The 18289-nt window shown below is 45.1% G+C and overlaps 1 protein-coding gene across 5 annotated transcripts in view; it reads left to right on the top strand.

The window, feature by feature from the left end:
• Rbpms (RNA binding protein, mRNA processing factor) overlaps positions 1-18289 on the top strand; it is a 151897-nt gene that overhangs the window by 55480 nt on the left and 78128 nt on the right. For all 5 annotated transcript variants that reach the window (XM_029531787.1, XM_021219174.2, XM_021219173.2 and 2 more), the window contains exons 2-4: positions 9696-9773; positions 11456-11494; positions 12883-12945. In XM_029531787.1, coding sequence (XP_029387647.1) covers positions 9696-9773; positions 11456-11494; positions 12883-12945 — 180 coding nt within the window. The remainder of the gene's footprint in view (positions 1-9695; positions 9774-11455; positions 11495-12882; positions 12946-18289) is intronic.

Genomic DNA, 18289 nt, shown 5'->3' with positions numbered 1-18289 from the left:
TCCAAGTGAGGTAGGTATAAATGGATGTTTTTTTATGTGGTTTTTGAAAACTCAACGCCATCCTCCACTATCTGGCCTAGCCTTCTCTCAGTGCTTACACAGATGTGCCAGTTTCCCATCCGTCTGAGGCATGGGTCCTCAACATGGCTGCACTCACACACGCACATCAGGACCCCATTGTCTCAAACAATGCTCTGGGGAGCCTTAAACATTCACTCAGAGGGTTCATGGCTCCCCAGAGCATTGTTTTGCTAAGACTCTAAAAGTGTGCGCTAAGACATCATTTCAAACTTAACTTCTTTTGAAGAACATAACAAGCAAGCCATGTGTTAGTGTTCATTTTGCTTACACTAAGATGTAAAGCAGAAAAATGACGAAATACAGAATATATGGGGGTGCGTAGGATTGTGTTTGGCTATGACTTAGGTATAGCCTGTCTCCCTCCACTACCCTTCCCACCTCCCTCCTGGGAGGTCTCTTGTAGCTCAGACTGAAGATGGTCTTGAATTCCTGATCTTGTCTTTTTCCACCAGTCAAGCTCTGGGACTGCATTGTGCCTCTCTGTCCAGCTGTGGCTTGTCATGTCTTATCCCCCCAGTAGTGAACCCAGCCTTCCACTTCCTTATAACTAAATAGCTCATGTGCTATCTGAATCCTTCGTGGTTTCACTCAGCCCCACCCATTTCCTTGTTTCTGCACTTGTCATCAGATTGATTGTCAGTGGATTAAGACACCAATTTAAGTCAGATTTTACTCCTTTCCCCCAAGCCCGGGTCTGATCGCTGTGTTGGGTTCCGTTGGGGTTCAGCCTCCAACACATTACTTACTTGGGAGCATTGCAAATTCACAGTCTTACCGCATTCTCTGAACTCAGCAAGAGGTAAGCTGGCTCCTGGGAGCACTCAAGTCATGTTGATCAGTAACCATGGATGAGATCCCGGATCTTGACATGACACAGAGAGATGAATTATCAGATAAAGGTACCTCTGTCTGATGTGCCTTTGAGTCTGTTACTTACATGTAGAGGACTGTGTGATTTAAGATTTTTAAGTTGTTGAAATTTACACTTGGCTGGGCACAGTGCTAGCACCTTTAGTCTCAGCACCCAGGAGGTAGAGGCCAGGGGATCTCTCTGAGATGTAGAAAAAGTCTTATATTGTGGTGGTGACCTTACTAAAAAGATCCATCTTTTTAACTGTCTCAACTTTCTGATGAAATTCTTTTATTATATGTAGATGATGTAGACATTCTGCCACGAAGTCCAAATCAATGGCAATAGCTTAGGTTTGGCCATTTGGAAGAGTGACTGAAAAGCTTTGGCAGGGTAGACCTGCCCATGTGGGATGTTGTTGGTTGTGTCTTTATTTGGTCATATTAGAAGAGAGTCTCTGGCACGGTGCGCACTGTTTTGCCCGCACATATCTTCATCTGTGTTCCAGTCAGAGCTGAGCTGGCACACTGGATGCCAGAGGTCACTGACGGGCCGGATCATGTCTGCTCTAAAAAGATCTCTCACATGCCCCTAGGTTCTGACAATTCTGAAAATGTTTTCCCAGTTGGGAAGAACAGCTTTAGAAACTGTCTAGGTTGTTGAAAATCTTCCAGCAAGATGGCTCAGTGGGATAGGGTGTTTGTGCCAAGCCCGACAACCTGAGTTCATTGCTGGAACCCACAGATGGAAGGAGAAAGCCAATTCCTGGAGAGAGGGGGAGGGAAGAAGGGAGGGAGGGGGGGTAATATGTTAAACAGGTGAAAACATTGACAAAGTGGAATGTGCTCACTCGGTTTCTGTGAGCTATTTTTATTTATTTATGTTTTGGTTTTTTTGAGACAGGGTTTCTCTGTGTAGCCCTGGCTGTCCTGGAACTCACTCTGTAGAGCAGCCTGGCCTCGAACTCAGAAATCTGCCTGCCTCTGCCTCCCAAGTGCTGGGATTAAAGGGGTGCACCACCACTGTGAGCTACTGTTTGTATTATTTTTATGCTTTTATTTGCATCTCTTCGTATGGAATTTACCGTTTGTCGCAAGGTTTGCTTCTTCACTCTCTTCTGGGATAGCTCTTCCCTTACTCTTCGGGCATACATAGAGCAGTTAGTTTATCCGTCTGCAGTGATGACGAATCACCGCTGTGGCGAGGGTTGGGGGTGGGCTCATGGATGTGTCTGACAGCACATCTCAGGTCTTTTGTTTCCTGGATTTACTCAATGTCCAGGGAAACCTACATCTAAACCCTTAAATTCAGCATTCCTCTGTACTTTTAAGCATATGCAGGAAAAAAAAAATTCAGCTCTCTTTTTGGGCTACCAACCCTGTGGTCCCAGTCTTTATCTAGGCAAACCTACTGACTCTGTCAATATTTAAGCCATAACGGCACACATGGCTTCTTCCATACTTGGTGGCCTTTTGGATATGCATATTCATGCTGGCCTGGGGAATTGGGCTTCTAGAGAACACTGAGATAGATTTGAGCCTCTTGATTTGCATGGTTCTGTTGCTTTTCTACCGTCTCCCCCCTCCCCCCCCAAAGTATTGAACCCTTTTCTGAGACCACCTCAGGCCAATTACAGGAAGAGGGGAAGTGCCTGTTGTTGCTCTTGTTCTTCATCCATATACTCTGTACTTCACGTAAATCATTCCTTTTACTCTTTAACACCTAAAAATGTTACCCGAAACATAACAGCTTACAACACTTGGCAGTTGTCGAGAGCTAGCGATTTAGGAACAGTTCAGCTACTATGATCTAGTCCAAGATCTCAAGATGGAAGGAAGACGTGTTTTAGTAGAGGCTGCAGCTATCACCAGCCTTGGGCCCCTCACTGTCCCCAAAGCCTCTCTGTGGGGCCTGTTAAGTGTTGCTATGCCTTGGCAGCTCCTCCCCTGGATCATGTGGTAAAGGAACAGAAGACTGAAAGCCACAGGGGCCTGTCTTGTCTGACTGCTGTATTCTCTTTTGTGAGAAGTTGGATCACCATGCTGGGCAGTGGTGGTGCACTCCTTTAATCCCAGCGCTTGGGACCCTCAGATCCTTAGTGCAAGGCCAGCCTGGTCTATAGAACAAATCCCAGGACAGCCAGCACTATACACAGAGAAACCCTGTCTCAAAAAATCCCAACCTAAACAAACCCCAAAACAAAGGATGTGAATCACCACAAGGTGTAGTTCACTGCTAGGTTGCATGGAAATTGTAATTTAATGAGAGCCCCTTTGACATATCCGGAGTAATCAGGCCGCCAGCGTGTATGTGGGGTTGTTTCTCTGCCTGTGACAACATTGCTCCTGTCATCATTTTTTATAAATGAGAAGATACAGCCGGCTATGTGTCTCAACTAAGGCATAAAACACATAGAGAATGGTACAAAGTTAAGAATGCATATCCTTCCAGGCATGTTGGTGGAAGCCATTAGTTATTGCACTCTGGAGGGTGAGGCAGAGGCAGGTGGCTCTCTTTGAGGTCCCTGTTAAAAAAAGTTCTTTTAAGAAAAAAGTGGGGCTTGACAAAGACTGCTCACATTTGTTGACTGTAACCATTTTATTACATGTGCATAATCAATTTTCATAGTGTCAACACATGACTAGGAAGCCAAAACCAAAAAACGCCACCCGTGACAATGACATGGCTAGTAGTCCTCAGCTCACTCGTCTGCGTGAGCCCCACCCCCACCCTGTGTGTGTGTGTGTGTGCACATGTGCGTGTGTACGTGCTTGATTTGCCAAATACAAAAGTACAAACTGCTCAGTCTATAGGAAGTCACTTGGATGTGTATAGGGCTGACCGTTTGGTTGGGAATAGTTAACCAGTAATATTTATATGGCTGTGTCTCTGTCTATAGGTGTTGAAATGATTGGAGCCCCCCCCCCCCCGGCTACATCTGGTTGGCTTCGAATTCCCAGAGACCCACTTGTCTCTGTCCTCCCAGTGCTAAGATGAAAGGTGTGCACCATCAGCCACATCCTTAGTGGATCTCTGTCTCAGCCCTAAAGACCTCGTCTCCCCCAGCCTCTCATTGATCTCAGAGTAGTGGGCCAGTCTTAAAGCAAGAACCTCTTCTGACAGGTACCAGGATGACCCTGCAGCTTGGGCCGTACCGTAACTCAGTGGCCTTTTTTGGTTGGTATGGTTTTGTTTTTTGTCTCCTGGATAAAGATGTTCGTTTGGACGTGGACTTAACTGGTGGATGCCTATATCTGGAAGATCAAGGGTTCAAGGTCGCCCTCTGCCAGGCCAACCTGGAAAACAAAACAAAGCAAAATGAAACTAAACACTGACTTTGTGGTCAGAGTTGAAATGTGAGTCATGTTACACAAATGTGTTTTTGGGGGGGGGGGGGCTAGGTAAGCCTGACCCTGTGGATCAAGAATGAGCAGGAAAATGGGGGGGGGGCACTAGGGGGTGGCTGTCCAAGAACAGAGGTAGATATGTAGTTAGTTTTTCCGTGTGTTTTTTAGAGATGGTATTTTCCTGCACACGCGTGCACACACACACACACACACACACACCCTGTGGTCTTGTCTCTTAACAGTCTTTGCATCTGCTTATTGTTTGAGGCAGGGTCTCATGTGTACCGTGTTGGCTTTGAACTTCTGATCATTCTGGCACATCTAGCAATCTATGACACGTGTTTGTTTGTTTGTTTGTTTATCCTTAATTTTGTTAGAGAAGAGGTTAATACATACTAATCTTTTATGCCGGCCTGTCACATGGAGGGACTGGTCACTGCTGTTGTAACTTCAGATGCTGTGCCCAAGTGACTGGGGAATTAGTCACTTCATCTTGTTTGCCACGTCGTCTTCAGAACCTTTGATAAGCTAACACCTGTGTGTGTGTGTGTGTGTGTGTGTGTGTGTGTGTGTGTGTGTGTGTGTGAGTGTGTGAAGGCTCATACATCAGCCCAGAGACACTTGCACCCTCTGAGCCTCCTACTGTGTGAAACACTGCCAGAAAGAACCTTTTCTCTAGCCTGGGAAAGATCCCTTTGGTTCTTGCTTCTAAAAGACTAGTTTTTCCTTTGTATTGATTGACACGCCACATTTAGGAGTTTGTTTTAATTAGTCTGTGTGTAGGTGTTGACCAGTTATATGGGGAAGCCAGGCCAGTGAGTTAGTTCTGATTGAAGGCACACGCTGCCAAGCCTGATGTCCTGAGTTCAGTTCCAGGGGCCTGCGTGGTGGAAGGAGAACCAGCTCCTAGAGCACGTGTACACATGCACACACAGATCTGGGTCATTGCATCCCAGTGTGTTGAGCTGTGCCTGTGATCCCAGTGAGGCTGAGGTAGGAAGTTTGTAAATTTGAGGCTGGCCTTTATAAAGTGAAAACTGGCCTTTTTCTCTAGCGTGATTTAAATATGGAGAACAAAAACTTGTGGTGGAGCTCCTTAAAATCATCGTAAACAAAACATACACAAAGAGTTGGGCAAATACCTGTTAGGTGTGACCACTGGTTGTAGAATCGCACTGCCGTGGGCCTGCCCCACCACTACAGATGTCACCTACCCTTCTCATGTGAAGCATATTCTTTGTCTCAGACAGTGACTTTGTCTTCTCCGAGTGTGGAGCAGCCTTCTGATCTTACCAGACAAGCTTCAGACTTGCATGCTGACTTCTGAAGCTTATCAAATAAGAAGTCAGTCACTAAAATGACTGCGTTTTCTCAGCGAGGAAGTGACATGCATATCAGAGACCGCCTGGCGGTTTTTATCTAAAGCTCTGGAGTTAGGCTAGGTGGCAGCTAAGGCAGGCATGTTCATCTAACACAGAGCAGAGCCTTTTCTGTTAAATCTTTAGCCTTGTTAGGGAAAAAATGAAAGTTTCACCCACAGGATCCATTGGAGCCCCTGTGAGATATATCTGTCACCAGTGTCATCTCTTGAACTTCTCTTTGTCCTTGACTAAGCGATGCCCTTTCCAGTGTATTATAGAGGGAACATCTGGGATGTTGAAGGCATGGTGCCCAGGGCAGCTGTGTTCAGAGACGGTGCTGGTCCATTGAGGGCTGATGCAAAGTTCACGTGGCAGCCTACCATCGTCATGGGTAGGAAGATGGGGTTCTTTTGGAGTATGGACCAGCTGGGCCACCATGTGACAGAGCTAAGCTTATGTTGCCGTAGGTGCTTGTTGAGTTTATGACAGTAAGCTCCCCGCAGGGAGGATCTTGTCTTTCTGATTTCAGTGCACTGCTATGCGCTGACCCAGACTGAGCGGGAGGCAAACAGACGTGTCTTAAATCCTGTGACTCTTTCTCTGGCAGCCACAGGAAAGTACAGCTGAGATTTATAGAGTTATTTTCCCACTTGTTGGTTAGCTAGATTTTTCTTTTCTTTCTTCTCCATCCCTCTTCCTCCACACCTCCTCCTCTATCCCCATTCCTTCCTCCCTTCTGTTCTTCCCCACCCCTTCCCCTCCCCCCTCTTTTTTTTTTTTTTTTTAAATAATGAGGCCTATTAAGTTTACCAAATCTGGGGCAGATTAGAAAGGATTGTAAGCACACCGTACTCTTGAAGCTCGTGGCCTTTAGTTGAATGGCAGTGTATAATGTAAATATTCAGGAATGATTTCCCTTTGTCGGTTCCTCCATGGGAGAAAGTGTGAGATCCCCCAGATAGTGAGATGGGCTTCTGAAGTCGAGTGAGCTTCCCTAAGTGTAACTCCTACCCGTACTCCCTACCTTACCTTGTCCCTTAAACTTACCCTCACCCTTACCCCTATCATTCCCCTACCCTAATCTGACCCTTACAACTACCCCTACCAATAAGTACCCAGACCCCTAACCCTAACCCTACCTTCTGGGTTATCCTTGGCTGCATAGCAAATTCGAGGCCAGCCGGGGCTACATGAAACCCTGTCTAAAAAACAAAAACACAGCCGGGCGTGGTGGCACACGCCTTTAATCCCAGCACTCAGGAGGCAGAGGCAGGCGGATTTCTGAGTTCAAGGCCAGCCTGTTCTACAAAGTGAGTTCCAGGACAGCCAGGGCTATACGGAGAAACCCTGTCAAAAACAAAAACACCTTCAAGTGCAGTGCGTGTTCCGGGGGTTGTTGTTCTCACGGAATGAGAAAACACAGAAGCAGTTGTGACCACTGAGGCCATTCTTCTACCACTCTTAGCTGATCCTAGACACTCGCATCTGTTTCCAAAAAGATGCTTCCTTCTCTAAATACTGAAACCATACGGTATTTTTTTTCCTTGCACAGTATCTTTTTTTTTGTTGTTGTTGTTGTTGTTGGTCTGTTCTCTTGTATATGTGCCAGTATATGCATGAGAGAGTCCTAGTCACCTTGGGGACATAGGTCTTTGTAGACTATAGATGGTTAGGTTTGGTGGCAAGTGGATATATCTGCTGGGTCTTCTTGACATTCTGTTTTTGCACTTTTTTTTTTTTTTTAATTGGTGGCATAGTATTTTTTTTTTATTGGTGGTATAATATACTATGTGTTATAGATGAACCTTAAGCGACATATTGTCTTTTGTTCACAATCCCCAGGTACATACTGAGTTTCATTGGTCATTTGTCTGTAAAGTCTTTTTCTTTAGACCAGTTTTAGAAATGTAAGTTAATTTCTTGAGTGAACTCCCCAAACCTAAACAATATATATCACAGAATGCTATACTGTCCTAACGGTGTCCTAACTGTAAAACAAAGGGTCTGCATGTCACATTGTTTCTGTGCAATTCTTTTCCATTCGCTCCATGCTCAGCACAGAGTTGAGGATGTGGCAGGTCTTGGAGTTAGGGTTAATTCTCTTAACCCAGGCTGTCCCCAGCTGGTTTTCAGCTTTGCTCCATGAAGCAGGCAGGTGAGTGCCTGGATAGTAGGGTTCCCTCAGGCACCTTTGCCTCAGGAACTTTCTTTGTGTCAGAGATGAAAGAAGAAAGGAAGAACACAGGAGAAGTTTGGTCAACAAACTCGACCTAATTGACTGTATTAGACTACTCCATCAAACAAACGCCTGCAGAGCACACACTTGTCTAAAGAACTCAGAGCACATTTGCAATGCTCTGAGGCATAAAACAAGGAATGGAAGGAGAATTTTGGTTTTAAAGATTTATTTCATGTTTATGAGTACAATGTAGCCGTACAGATGGTTGTGAGCCATCATGTGGTTGTTGGGCTTTGAACTCAGGGCTCTCTCCGGCCCTGCTCCCTTTGGCCCCACTCACTGTGGTCCAAAGATTTATTTATTATTGTATGTAAGTACACTGTAGCTGTCTTCAGACACACCAGAAGAGGGCATCAGATCTCATTATGGGTGGTTGTGAGCCACCATGTGGTTGCTGAGATTTGAACTCAGGACCTCTGGAAGAGTAGTCAGTGCTCTTAACCACTGAGCCATCTCTCCAGCCCCAGAATTTTCGTTTTTAGGATAAACCAAATCTTACTATATATATCAACGGGTTTATGGATAAATGAACTGGTACATCCATATAACAGAATACTACTCAGTAAGAAGCGATCGATAGACCTTGGATAGATAACAATACAGATGAAATTAGCTTTATGTAAACTGGAATGGACAGAGACAAACTTAGCACTTCTGTGGTTCTGTTTCGACATTGGAGCATACGTATTGATCAGCAGTCACAGCCAATGCACACATGCGGACGTGTGAAAAGTAAACACATCCTACATTTTAAAGACATATACCAAACATGTTTCATAAATTGAAAGAAACCAGAATTCTGAGATTGCTATCTAACAACAGCATATATGAACCACTAGCATGCAGACAGCCTGATGTCATACTGTACTGGACCAATAAAAGGACCTTATTGATTTTCGATTCTGTACACACAACTGTGGGACGTGTTAGAAATCTATCATGTAGACTCCCTCCTTGTCATTTATCTGTGGTTAATGATTGAACATGCTATCTAATAAAGAGGAGCGGAGTGGAGTAACTGAGCTGAAAGCTCGCAGTGCTTATTCTGTGGCCAGTCCTCGTCTTCAGTGCCCGGATCCGTTCCTGAGCCATTAGTGTTTGATGCGCCCTATGATTTGAGCCTGGGTTCCTGTGTAGTCTAGCATACTCTACCCCTAGAATGCGCAGCCTGAACTTTCTTCCTTCCTACCCCTACTAGACCCTTATCTCATCTCCATTAAAATCCCTTTTAGGTTCTGGTTCCTATGCCAGCTTTTCTCTGATTTTCAGTCAGAAGCAATCAGTGAGAGGCTCTTGTATAGGCCTGCTTGACTGATTTAATCTCAGTACTTTTTTTTTGTTTGTTTGTTTTTCAAGACAGGGTTTCTCTGTATAGCCCTGGCTGTCCTGGAACTCACTTTATAGACCAGGCTGGCCTCGAACTCAGAAATCCACCTGCCTCTGCCTCCCGAGTGCTGGGATTAAAGGCGTGTGCCACCACGCCCGGCTAATCTCGGTACTTTTATGCTTATTAAAATAATGGTAATTAACGCCACCAAGGGACACGGTGACAAGAGAGACTGAAGCAAGAGAAGCCAAAACTTTGCTTGAGTTTCCTTTTCAAGTTTGTCCTATTGTTGTGCAAGAAGAGTGGAGAGTCAGTTGTCCTCACGATACAGTTGTAAACTAATATTAAAATTATATGGAGCTTCCATTCATCCTGACATAGATAGGAAGAGCTTTGTTAGAGAAGTCAGGATCTGTTGAGATTTAAGATGAGAAGTAGCCTCTGGATTCTCTACAGCCTTGACCACTCTCCTGTTACATTTATTTTCTAGGTCCGGACCCTATTCGTCAGTGGTCTGCCTCTGGACATCAAGCCCCGAGAGCTGTACCTGCTCTTCAGACCATTCAAGGTACTGAGTGAGTGAGTGAGTGAGTGAGTGAGTGAGTGAGTGAGTGTGTGTGTGTGTGTGTGTGTGTGTGTGTGTGTGTGTGTGTGTTTGTACGCACACACGGGCGCGCACATTTATATGTGTGTATGTATGTATATGTGTGCATGTTTGTGTGTGTGTGTGTCTGTCTGTGTCTGTGTGTGTGTGTGTGTGAGTGTGAGTGAAGGTAGACTATCATTGTCCTTTGGTCTCTGACAGTGTATTCCAAGCAGTCTGTTCTCTCACTGCTGTGGAGAGCCACTGGCCCCAGCATTCTCTGTTCCATGTCTCTCAGCTGTGGTACCCTCCAGTTAGAGGCAGTCCCCTAAGGGCAGAGCAGAAGAGGTCCAGCTGGGTCAGAAACACACTAGTTCTCTGGTAGAGCACTTACCTCATGTGGGTAAGATCCTGGGTTTGATTTCCCCAGCAACCCCCACACCACCAAAAGTATAAACTATTTACTGCATTTTTATATTTGAAATGCAGCAGTGTGTTTCGAGCCCATACATGGTGCTTTATTCGCTAGAGTGGCACTGTTGACAGTTGTGCATGGGCATGAATACACTTTTTTTTTTAATGGCTTGGGTTAAGAACCTTGTGCTTTTATACCAAATGTCATAAATGTTCAACAAAATAAAGCTTTACAGGTTAACTTTGTATGAACTGAAGGGAAATCTTTGCCTGGTATTTAATAAACTCTGTCTAAGAGAGTTCCCCATCATTCCTATGGAGATACAATCACCCTAGAGATGCTGAACGTTGATGAGGATTGAAAGTTGGGCTTCAAGTTAGTCGCAACCTTGGGCTAAAACTGGAGTAACAATGCTCTCAGGACAAAACCTTGAAGGTTGACCTTTCAAACCCAGACTATGTCCTGGAAGGCATCCCGAGTCTAGGACCTGTGAGTTAAGGGAGGTTTTGTTCGCAGCTGGAAGAGCGCTTAAGCTCGCAGGGACAACCTTACAGTTGAGAGATGGTGTTGGCTTTGGTTTCTGGTGGAAGCCTGTCCTGATGAGGCAGGACAGAGAAGAGGCAGGGATAATGCAACAGAAAACACGAGAGATGGGAAGGAGACTGAGTCAGGAAAAGCCAGGAATTGACCCTCAAAGATGAGAGAGTACAATTGATGTGCCAAGAAGGTACCCTTTGTGCACAGGTAGCTAGCCATTCCCATAATGCAGCAGTAACAATGACAGCAGAGAGAAATCATTTGATTCCTGTTTGTGACCATTCTAGTGCTGTCTGACCTGAGTGAAATACTGTGTGCCCTTTGCATCGGGGTTTGAAATCTCTGGGATTTCTAAGAGAAAGAGCCCCTTGCAAAATAGCAAGAGACAGTGCTGTGAGTTATGACCGTCTTGGATGACCATTCATGGCCTTGGATGTAAATGTTTACAGTAGCTAGTTGGCAGCTAAAGTTTTCCACTGAGAACGACGGAAGGATCAATCAGTCCCAGCACTGAATTTGAGGGACCTTGGAGTATCCCTCAAATCCCTTTTTTAATGACAGCCCAGGGCCACTGGCCTTGCTCAGGCAAGCCTGTCTCTACACTGATACGGTGTGTCCCGCTGTGTCACCTGCCAGTGCACTCTACCAGCCATTGATATTATTTGGGGAGGATGTAATGCTCTGTCGTCTTCTAAGCCGGCTCTTTGTTTTTCAGGGCTATGAAGGTTCTCTCATAAAGCTCACATCTAAACAGGTAAGGATTTAGAACTTCTAAAAATGGTCGCCATTTGCTAATTACTCCCAATAAATATTCTTTTGTTTCAATTAGGATTTTCTACCTGTGTGTTATCGGAATTAAAGATGAAGTTGATTGGGAATTAGTCTAGGAAAATTATATATATCTCCAAATGCACATATACATATATGGCAATTTTGCCTATTTGTATATACTCTCTCTTCAGTAATTGTCCACAAAAGCCAGAAGAGGGCATAGATCCCCAGGAACTGGAGTTAAAGTTGTGAGTTGCATGTTGGTGCTGGGAATCAGACGTGGGTCTTCTCAGTGACCCTAATCGCCGAGCCATCTCTTGCAGCCCTAGTCACAATCCTTGCGAAGCCCTCTTCACGGAATATTATTTGCCATTTATATAGGAATATTAGATGGTAAGTAATCATGCTCTCCACCGCACCTCCAAGAGCACAGATGAAAAGCCAGGTGGCATAGTGGTATTGGCCCGTGCCTGTAACCCCAGCAGGTGGATCTCTGTGAGTTCAAGGCCAGCCTGGTCTACAGAGTGAGTTCCAGGACAGCCAGGACTACACAGAGAAACCCTGTCTCAAATCCAAACACACAAACGAAACAGAACAGACGAGTTCTGGGTATTCAGTGACGCGTAGCAAGGACAGGCTAGAGGTGGTAATTGACAGGGTTCCTAGAGACCTTCTAAATGTTCCTTCTTTTTGAAGCTTCGCAGTGAGTTGTAACCCGTGCCGTAGCAGAGGTGAGCTAGGCTGCAGGCAGCCTACCCACCGAAAGATCTAAAAGGGGCCTGTGACTTTTAGCAGTGGCCCTCCATGCCTGTAAACGTGACGTGCCTTAGAAGGCATGACTTGGCTCTGAGACGGAAGCTTCATTTTGTAGTTTTTCCGGTTGCGCGGTGAAACTACAGAGGGGCTTCTCACCTCTGTGTCATTATATTCCTTGCACTTACAGTGAACCAAAACGTGACTCGCTTTCTCTTTGCATGTTAAAAGACGAAGAAGCTGAGGTACAGTGAATTTGATTAGGAAACTTTGTTCCTCTCCAGCCCAGCTTTCCCTCCGTCCCCGTTCACTGCTGCTCACTTTCCAACCACATCTAATTTTTTTTTTTTCCATTTTAAAACATGATTCTCTAAATTCTTGGCTTTGCCCTCCAAGTACTGCACTTACCATCCCGTTGATTCACGTGAGAAATTCTTTAAGCCATCATATCCTGATTCTTGGAATTGGCTTTCTCCTTTCTCCCCATCGCCTGCGGTCATTTCTTTATCTTAGTTCTTCAGTTAGACACTACCCTTGACCTAGAACACAGATGTCCCTTGATTGAGTTTTCTTTCTTTCTTTTTTTTTTTAATCTTGATTTTTCTCTCTTTCCCTCAGCCCGTAGGCTTTGTCAGTTTCGACAGTCGCTCAGAAGCAGAGGCCGCAAAGAACGCTTTGAACGTAAGTGTGCGTCAAGTGTGCGTCACTCTGATCCTTCACTCTGATTGTACGTGTCCTTAGGTACGTTAGGTAACGGAAGCCCAGTAGATCACAGGTCCCTTGGAGTGTCACTGGGGTTGGTAGCATCAAGGCCCGGGCTGCAGCAGCCCTGACAAGCTAGCCCTGGCTTCTGGTTCCCCACGCGCCATTAGACAGACAGGTGATCCCGAGAAGGGGGTCTTAGTCACTCTTCTGGTGCTGTGAGGACAGAGAGCAGGGCCACTCCACCTTGAAGGGGGGAGCCCAGCAGCACACATAAAGCTGGAGCAGCCCATGACAGCCATATCCTGACCCCACAGGAAGCAGGTAGACAGAGGGTCTGGGTCTGACATGGGCTTTTGAAACCTCAGATCCCATCTCCTAGTGACACGAAAGGCCACACCTCTAAATCCTTCTAGTCCTTTAAAAGCGTTTCAGTCCCTGGTGACTGAGCATTCGAGCATAGGAACCTGTGTGTGCCGTTCCTATTCAAAATGCCACATTCCACTCTCTGTCCCCGTAGGCTTGTCGCCATATAACAAAATTACATCGAGTCCAACTTAAAAGTTCTCATCAGGTTCAACACTGTTTAAAAGCGCAAAGTTCAACCTCTCTGAGGCTCATTTTTTTTTTTTTAAATTATAATCCTATGTAAAATCAGAATATAAAAACAGATCTCATACTTTTTTATAACTGTGTTTTTTTCTTTTGTTTTTTTATATTTTGCTTTTTTCTTTTGTTTTCTTTTTAATTGACTTTAAATTCTGATCCCACAGAACCTTTCCACCACCCCCTTTCCCTTCTCCTCTGAGAGAATTGGATCCAACTTCCCCACAATCCCCACATCCCTTCCCCTTGTATATCAAGCCTCTGTAGCGCTAGGTGCGCCTTCTCCCACTGAGGCCAGACAAGACAGCCAAGTTAGGGGAACAGACTCTGTAGACAGGCAACAGCTTTAGGGATAGCCCTGTTCCAATGGTTTGGGACCTACGTGACGACCAAGCTGTACATCCGCACATATAGGGGGATGGGCTAAGTCTAGCTTGTGCATGTTCTTTGGTGGATTGTTCAGTGTTTGAGATATATCAAGGATCCAGGTTAGTTGACTCTGTCTTCCTGTGGAGTCCCTGTCCTCTTCAGGGACCTCAATCTTTCCCCCCAACTCTCCCATAAGAGTCCCCAAGCTCCATCCACTGTTCCGCTGTGTGTTTGTGCAGCAGATCACGTACTTCTAGCATATAGTAGTAGCACAGAATATACAATATTATTCCAGATGTGAGAAAAGGGATCATAGTATGGAAATATGCCCCCCCCCCCAAAAAAAAAAATCCCAGCCGGGCAAACCCCAAATTCTGCATCTCTATGTGTGTTGGTCAGAGTACCCGTCAGATCTCCAACTCCTTTCCAGTTTTGCTGACTACAACGCAGCTCTCCTGGGCTGACTTCCCACCCACTCTGTAGGTTTCCCCGTGTGGGTTTCCCATGAATCTGTATCTGCAACATAACGGGATCTCCAATACAATCCAGGCTTTATCTTCACAACCTTACACAATAACTTCTGTGCCTCCAATGCAGGGACACCTGGCCTCAGGGGATTTTTTTTTTTTTTTTTTTTGGCCTTGGAGGGAAATTCCACAACCCATTTCTTGTACCCCTGACTAAAGCAGGACCCACATCGCTGAAGCTGCCAAGTTCTGCTTGTTGGGGCTGGAACACTGAGTTATGTTTGCTTCAGCTTTTCTTCATGGCTCACGCTCTTCTTTAATTCCTTCTCATGAATTTGAAGTTCTGTTGGTTGGGAGGGGCCTTGCGTTGAGGTCGCTCTTTTGACCCTATTTGAGGCAGGCTTTCCTTTGCGCTCTCCTAAACACTGGGCACAGCTCCATCACACGCATGGTCCTCCTGTTCTCCTCAAGCTTCACGCTTGTCTAGTTCTCATTGTCCAATTTGTTCCTTTTCCTTATAGATCTGCTAATAACGACCTAACACAGGCAATGGCAGACCCTCTTGGAATCTGCCAATGTCATTAATCCCAATTTACCATCAGGAAGATTGTTTTTTGAAACTTTTTTTTTTTTTTAAAGATTTATTTTCTGTCTTTAGACACACCAGAAGAGGGAATCAGATCCCATTGCAGATGGTTTCGAGCCACCATGTGGTTGCTGGGAATTGAACTGAGGACCTCTGGAGGAGAGGCTTAACTGCTAAGCCATCTCTCCAGCTCCATCATCAGAAAGATTTTTAGTAAAAATAAGTAGCCGCATTCTTTGCCAAAATTCCACAACAATGGTCTCTGAGTCCTTTACTAATATTCTTCCTCTCTGAAACCTCTCTAGCTGGACTCCCACATCACTGTCCTCCATGCTCCAAATATGCTGACTCGTTAGCTCCCCTACCCCACTTCCCCCTCTGCTTTTTTCTTCTAAAGTCCCTAAGTTTACCCACATTCCTCCAATACACAGTGTGGTCAAGCCTGTCACAGCAGTACCCAACTCCTGGTACCAATTTCTTTGTCATTGACCCTGACAACTTTTCTAAAAAGAAAACATTTATTTGAGGGCTTGCTTACAGGTTCGGAGCTTCAGTCCATTATCATTATGATGGGAAGCATAGTGCTAGAAGTACCAGAGAGCTCTACATCCTGATTCATAGTCAGCCATCAGAGAGAGCCTGGGCCTGTCATGGGATTTTGAAACCTCTGTGCCACACCTCTTAATCCTTTTAAACAGTAACCCTGCCTAAGCATTTAAATATGTGAACCTGTGGAAGTCATTTGTGTTCAAACCACCACACAAAATGTTTTTATTTTTTAGCTTGTTTATTTGTTTTGTTTTCTTGTAGTATAGCCATATTAGGAAATGGAATAGATGAGGAGACCCAGCAGTCTCCCACCAAACTCCACCTTTGGAGTACTGTAATGATTTAGGTCCAGGGCACAGCCTGGGAGTACACACAGCTCAGAAGTCCTGATGAATTTGGGACCTACCTACCCTTCACTGCCACCATTGTCTTGGTTCCTGGTTTCTGTTACAAGTTGTCAGCGTTCTGCAGTTTGTTTCTGGGGAATAGTCTCCATTAGCTGAGAGCTGTTTCTTTCCCAGAATGAGACTTACGAGGGAAATTGCATTCCGTGGGTCCTTTGTTTCAATAGTCTGATAGCTAAGGGACGAGGTGCAAGTATGTCTCTCTTTAGAATGTCTTGGCTGCTGGACTGTAGCTCGCTTGCTTGCCTGGGATGCAGGAAGCCCTGGCATTGATCTTCAGCATGCCGTCAAACCTCAGTGTGGTGACTTAAACTCAGTATGATATCATCCTAGCTTTTAGGGACAGAGACAAGAGGATTAGAAGTTCAAAGTGACTTTGAGGATAGCCTGGACTGTAGAGGACACCCTGTGTCTAACCCCACCTACCCAAAACTTACGGTTATAGCTTAATGGTGGAACACTTGCTTGCAAGCGAAAGCTCTGGCTCCATTCCTTAGAACCAGGAAGAAAGAAAGAAAAAAAAAAAGAATACTTTTATTTCTGCCAGTATGGTTACAGAAGAAATATGAGTGCCCAATGCCAACAGCGAGGGACTCATTAGTTTAATTCGCCCTCTTGAGCTTTCTTCCTAAATCAAAACCAGACAAATTATTAAGTAACACTTGGCTTTTCTCAAGCAGTCTTACTGAAATGCTCAAGATAGCTGGTTTAGGCTGTAGTGTATCCGTGATGGCATGCATCTGTGTCTGTCTTCTACATAGACGCTGGTATAGAACATAGCCTGATCACCATTGTGCCCTAAATACCTCCAAGAACAGAGCAAAACCTTGGCTTATGTCATCTTGTTTACCCTTTAGATCATAATTTTTACTCTGATTGATAAAAATTTGCACCTAAAGCTTTCTCTGAAGATATTCTGTGCTTTTATGCTATATTACAGTGTAGGCAGTTGTAAGACACTTGCTTTATAGACAGACATTTGTTCACCACATTTGTTATTATCTTGTACAAGCATTTTTCTAATGAGTATTTCCCTCCTTTTGTACATTGAAACAAACCATCCCTAAGGGCGTGAAGACAGCTGAGTTCAGTTCCTGCTGGCTGCTGATGCTGGTGGCCCTTGAGTTTCAGTGAAGTCTGGCTGTGGTGCGCCTCAGGCAGTTAGCAGCAAGGAATGACCCGTGATTTGGCAGGTGGTTGCAGGGCCCCAAGGCTTCAGGGCTTCCGGAACTTGTCCAGATGTTCCATAGTAGAACTTAGTTCTTGTTGGCTATGCCTGATGGACCACACCTTTAATCCTAGCGCTCAGGTGACAGAGGCCGGAGGAGTTCTGAGACAGCCAGGACTATGTCAAGAGGACCATGTGTTTGAAACAAACAAGCAAAAAAGTCCAGTTGTGAATTGTGGAAGACCTGAAACTGACTCTGAGGTCCCAGGGAACCTTCTGAATATTCACCTGTATAATGGTGATACAGGATTTTAGGGTTTGAAACAAACAAACAAAATGTGTATATCCTTGTATGTATAGCACCTATGCGTGACTTAGAGCTCCAGGATGTCCTAAAGAGTGTAGAATTTTTCCTGTGTCGAGTTAGTGACTCTGGTCCGAATTACTGTCTTCTTCAGAGCACCATGTAAACCGTTATTTACCGAGTACCAGCTTCGCCCAGTGAAGCACAGCGTGTTATAGGATATTGTAATGCTATCATAGCTTTATGGGGCTCAGGAACAGAGGGTGTGTCCAGCAGGGACATGGCCCTGACTCAGTTGTCAGCTCCACAATTTTTTCTTTTTATAATTTTTCATTATGTTGATAAAAACAAAATATTCTCAATATCACCGCTTTCTTCTGTTCCACACATGCAGTCATCCTGTAAATGTAGAACCCTGCTGGCCCTTTAAAGCTAATTTCTTTGTTCTTGTGAAGGAAGGTGTGGCCCGTGCAGCTCTAGGTCGCCTCTCCTTACTCCTGCTTTGTGTAAGGATGCCACTGATCCCACACAATAGGCTTTGACAGTGACAATATAAGTGAAGTTCCTGTTTTAAGGTCAATGGCTGTCAAACTGTGATTGTTCTTCACCATACCAGTTAGAACCCACCAGACATCATTTCAGTTTTGGTTGGCGCCCAGGCGTATTCTGTTTGCCCCCTGCCAACCAGCTCCTGGGCACAGAGCTTTGTGTTCCCGAATCCAGTGAAAGCTTATGAATCTCCTTGTGCCCGGTTCTCTCTTTTTCTCTCTAGCAGTAAGTCTGTTATAAGAGTAACATACTGCCGGGCGTGGTGGCGCACGCCTTTAATCCCAGCACTCGGGAGGCAGAGGCAGGCGGATTTCTGAGTTC

The sequence above is a fragment of the Mus pahari genome, chromosome 19 (assembly GCF_900095145.1).
Source record: "Mus pahari chromosome 19, PAHARI_EIJ_v1.1, whole genome shotgun sequence".
Taxonomy (NCBI): domain Eukaryota; kingdom Metazoa; phylum Chordata; class Mammalia; order Rodentia; family Muridae; genus Mus; species Mus pahari.
The sequence above is the reverse complement of the archived record's forward strand: the minus strand, read 5'-3'. Positions and strand labels throughout refer to the sequence as shown.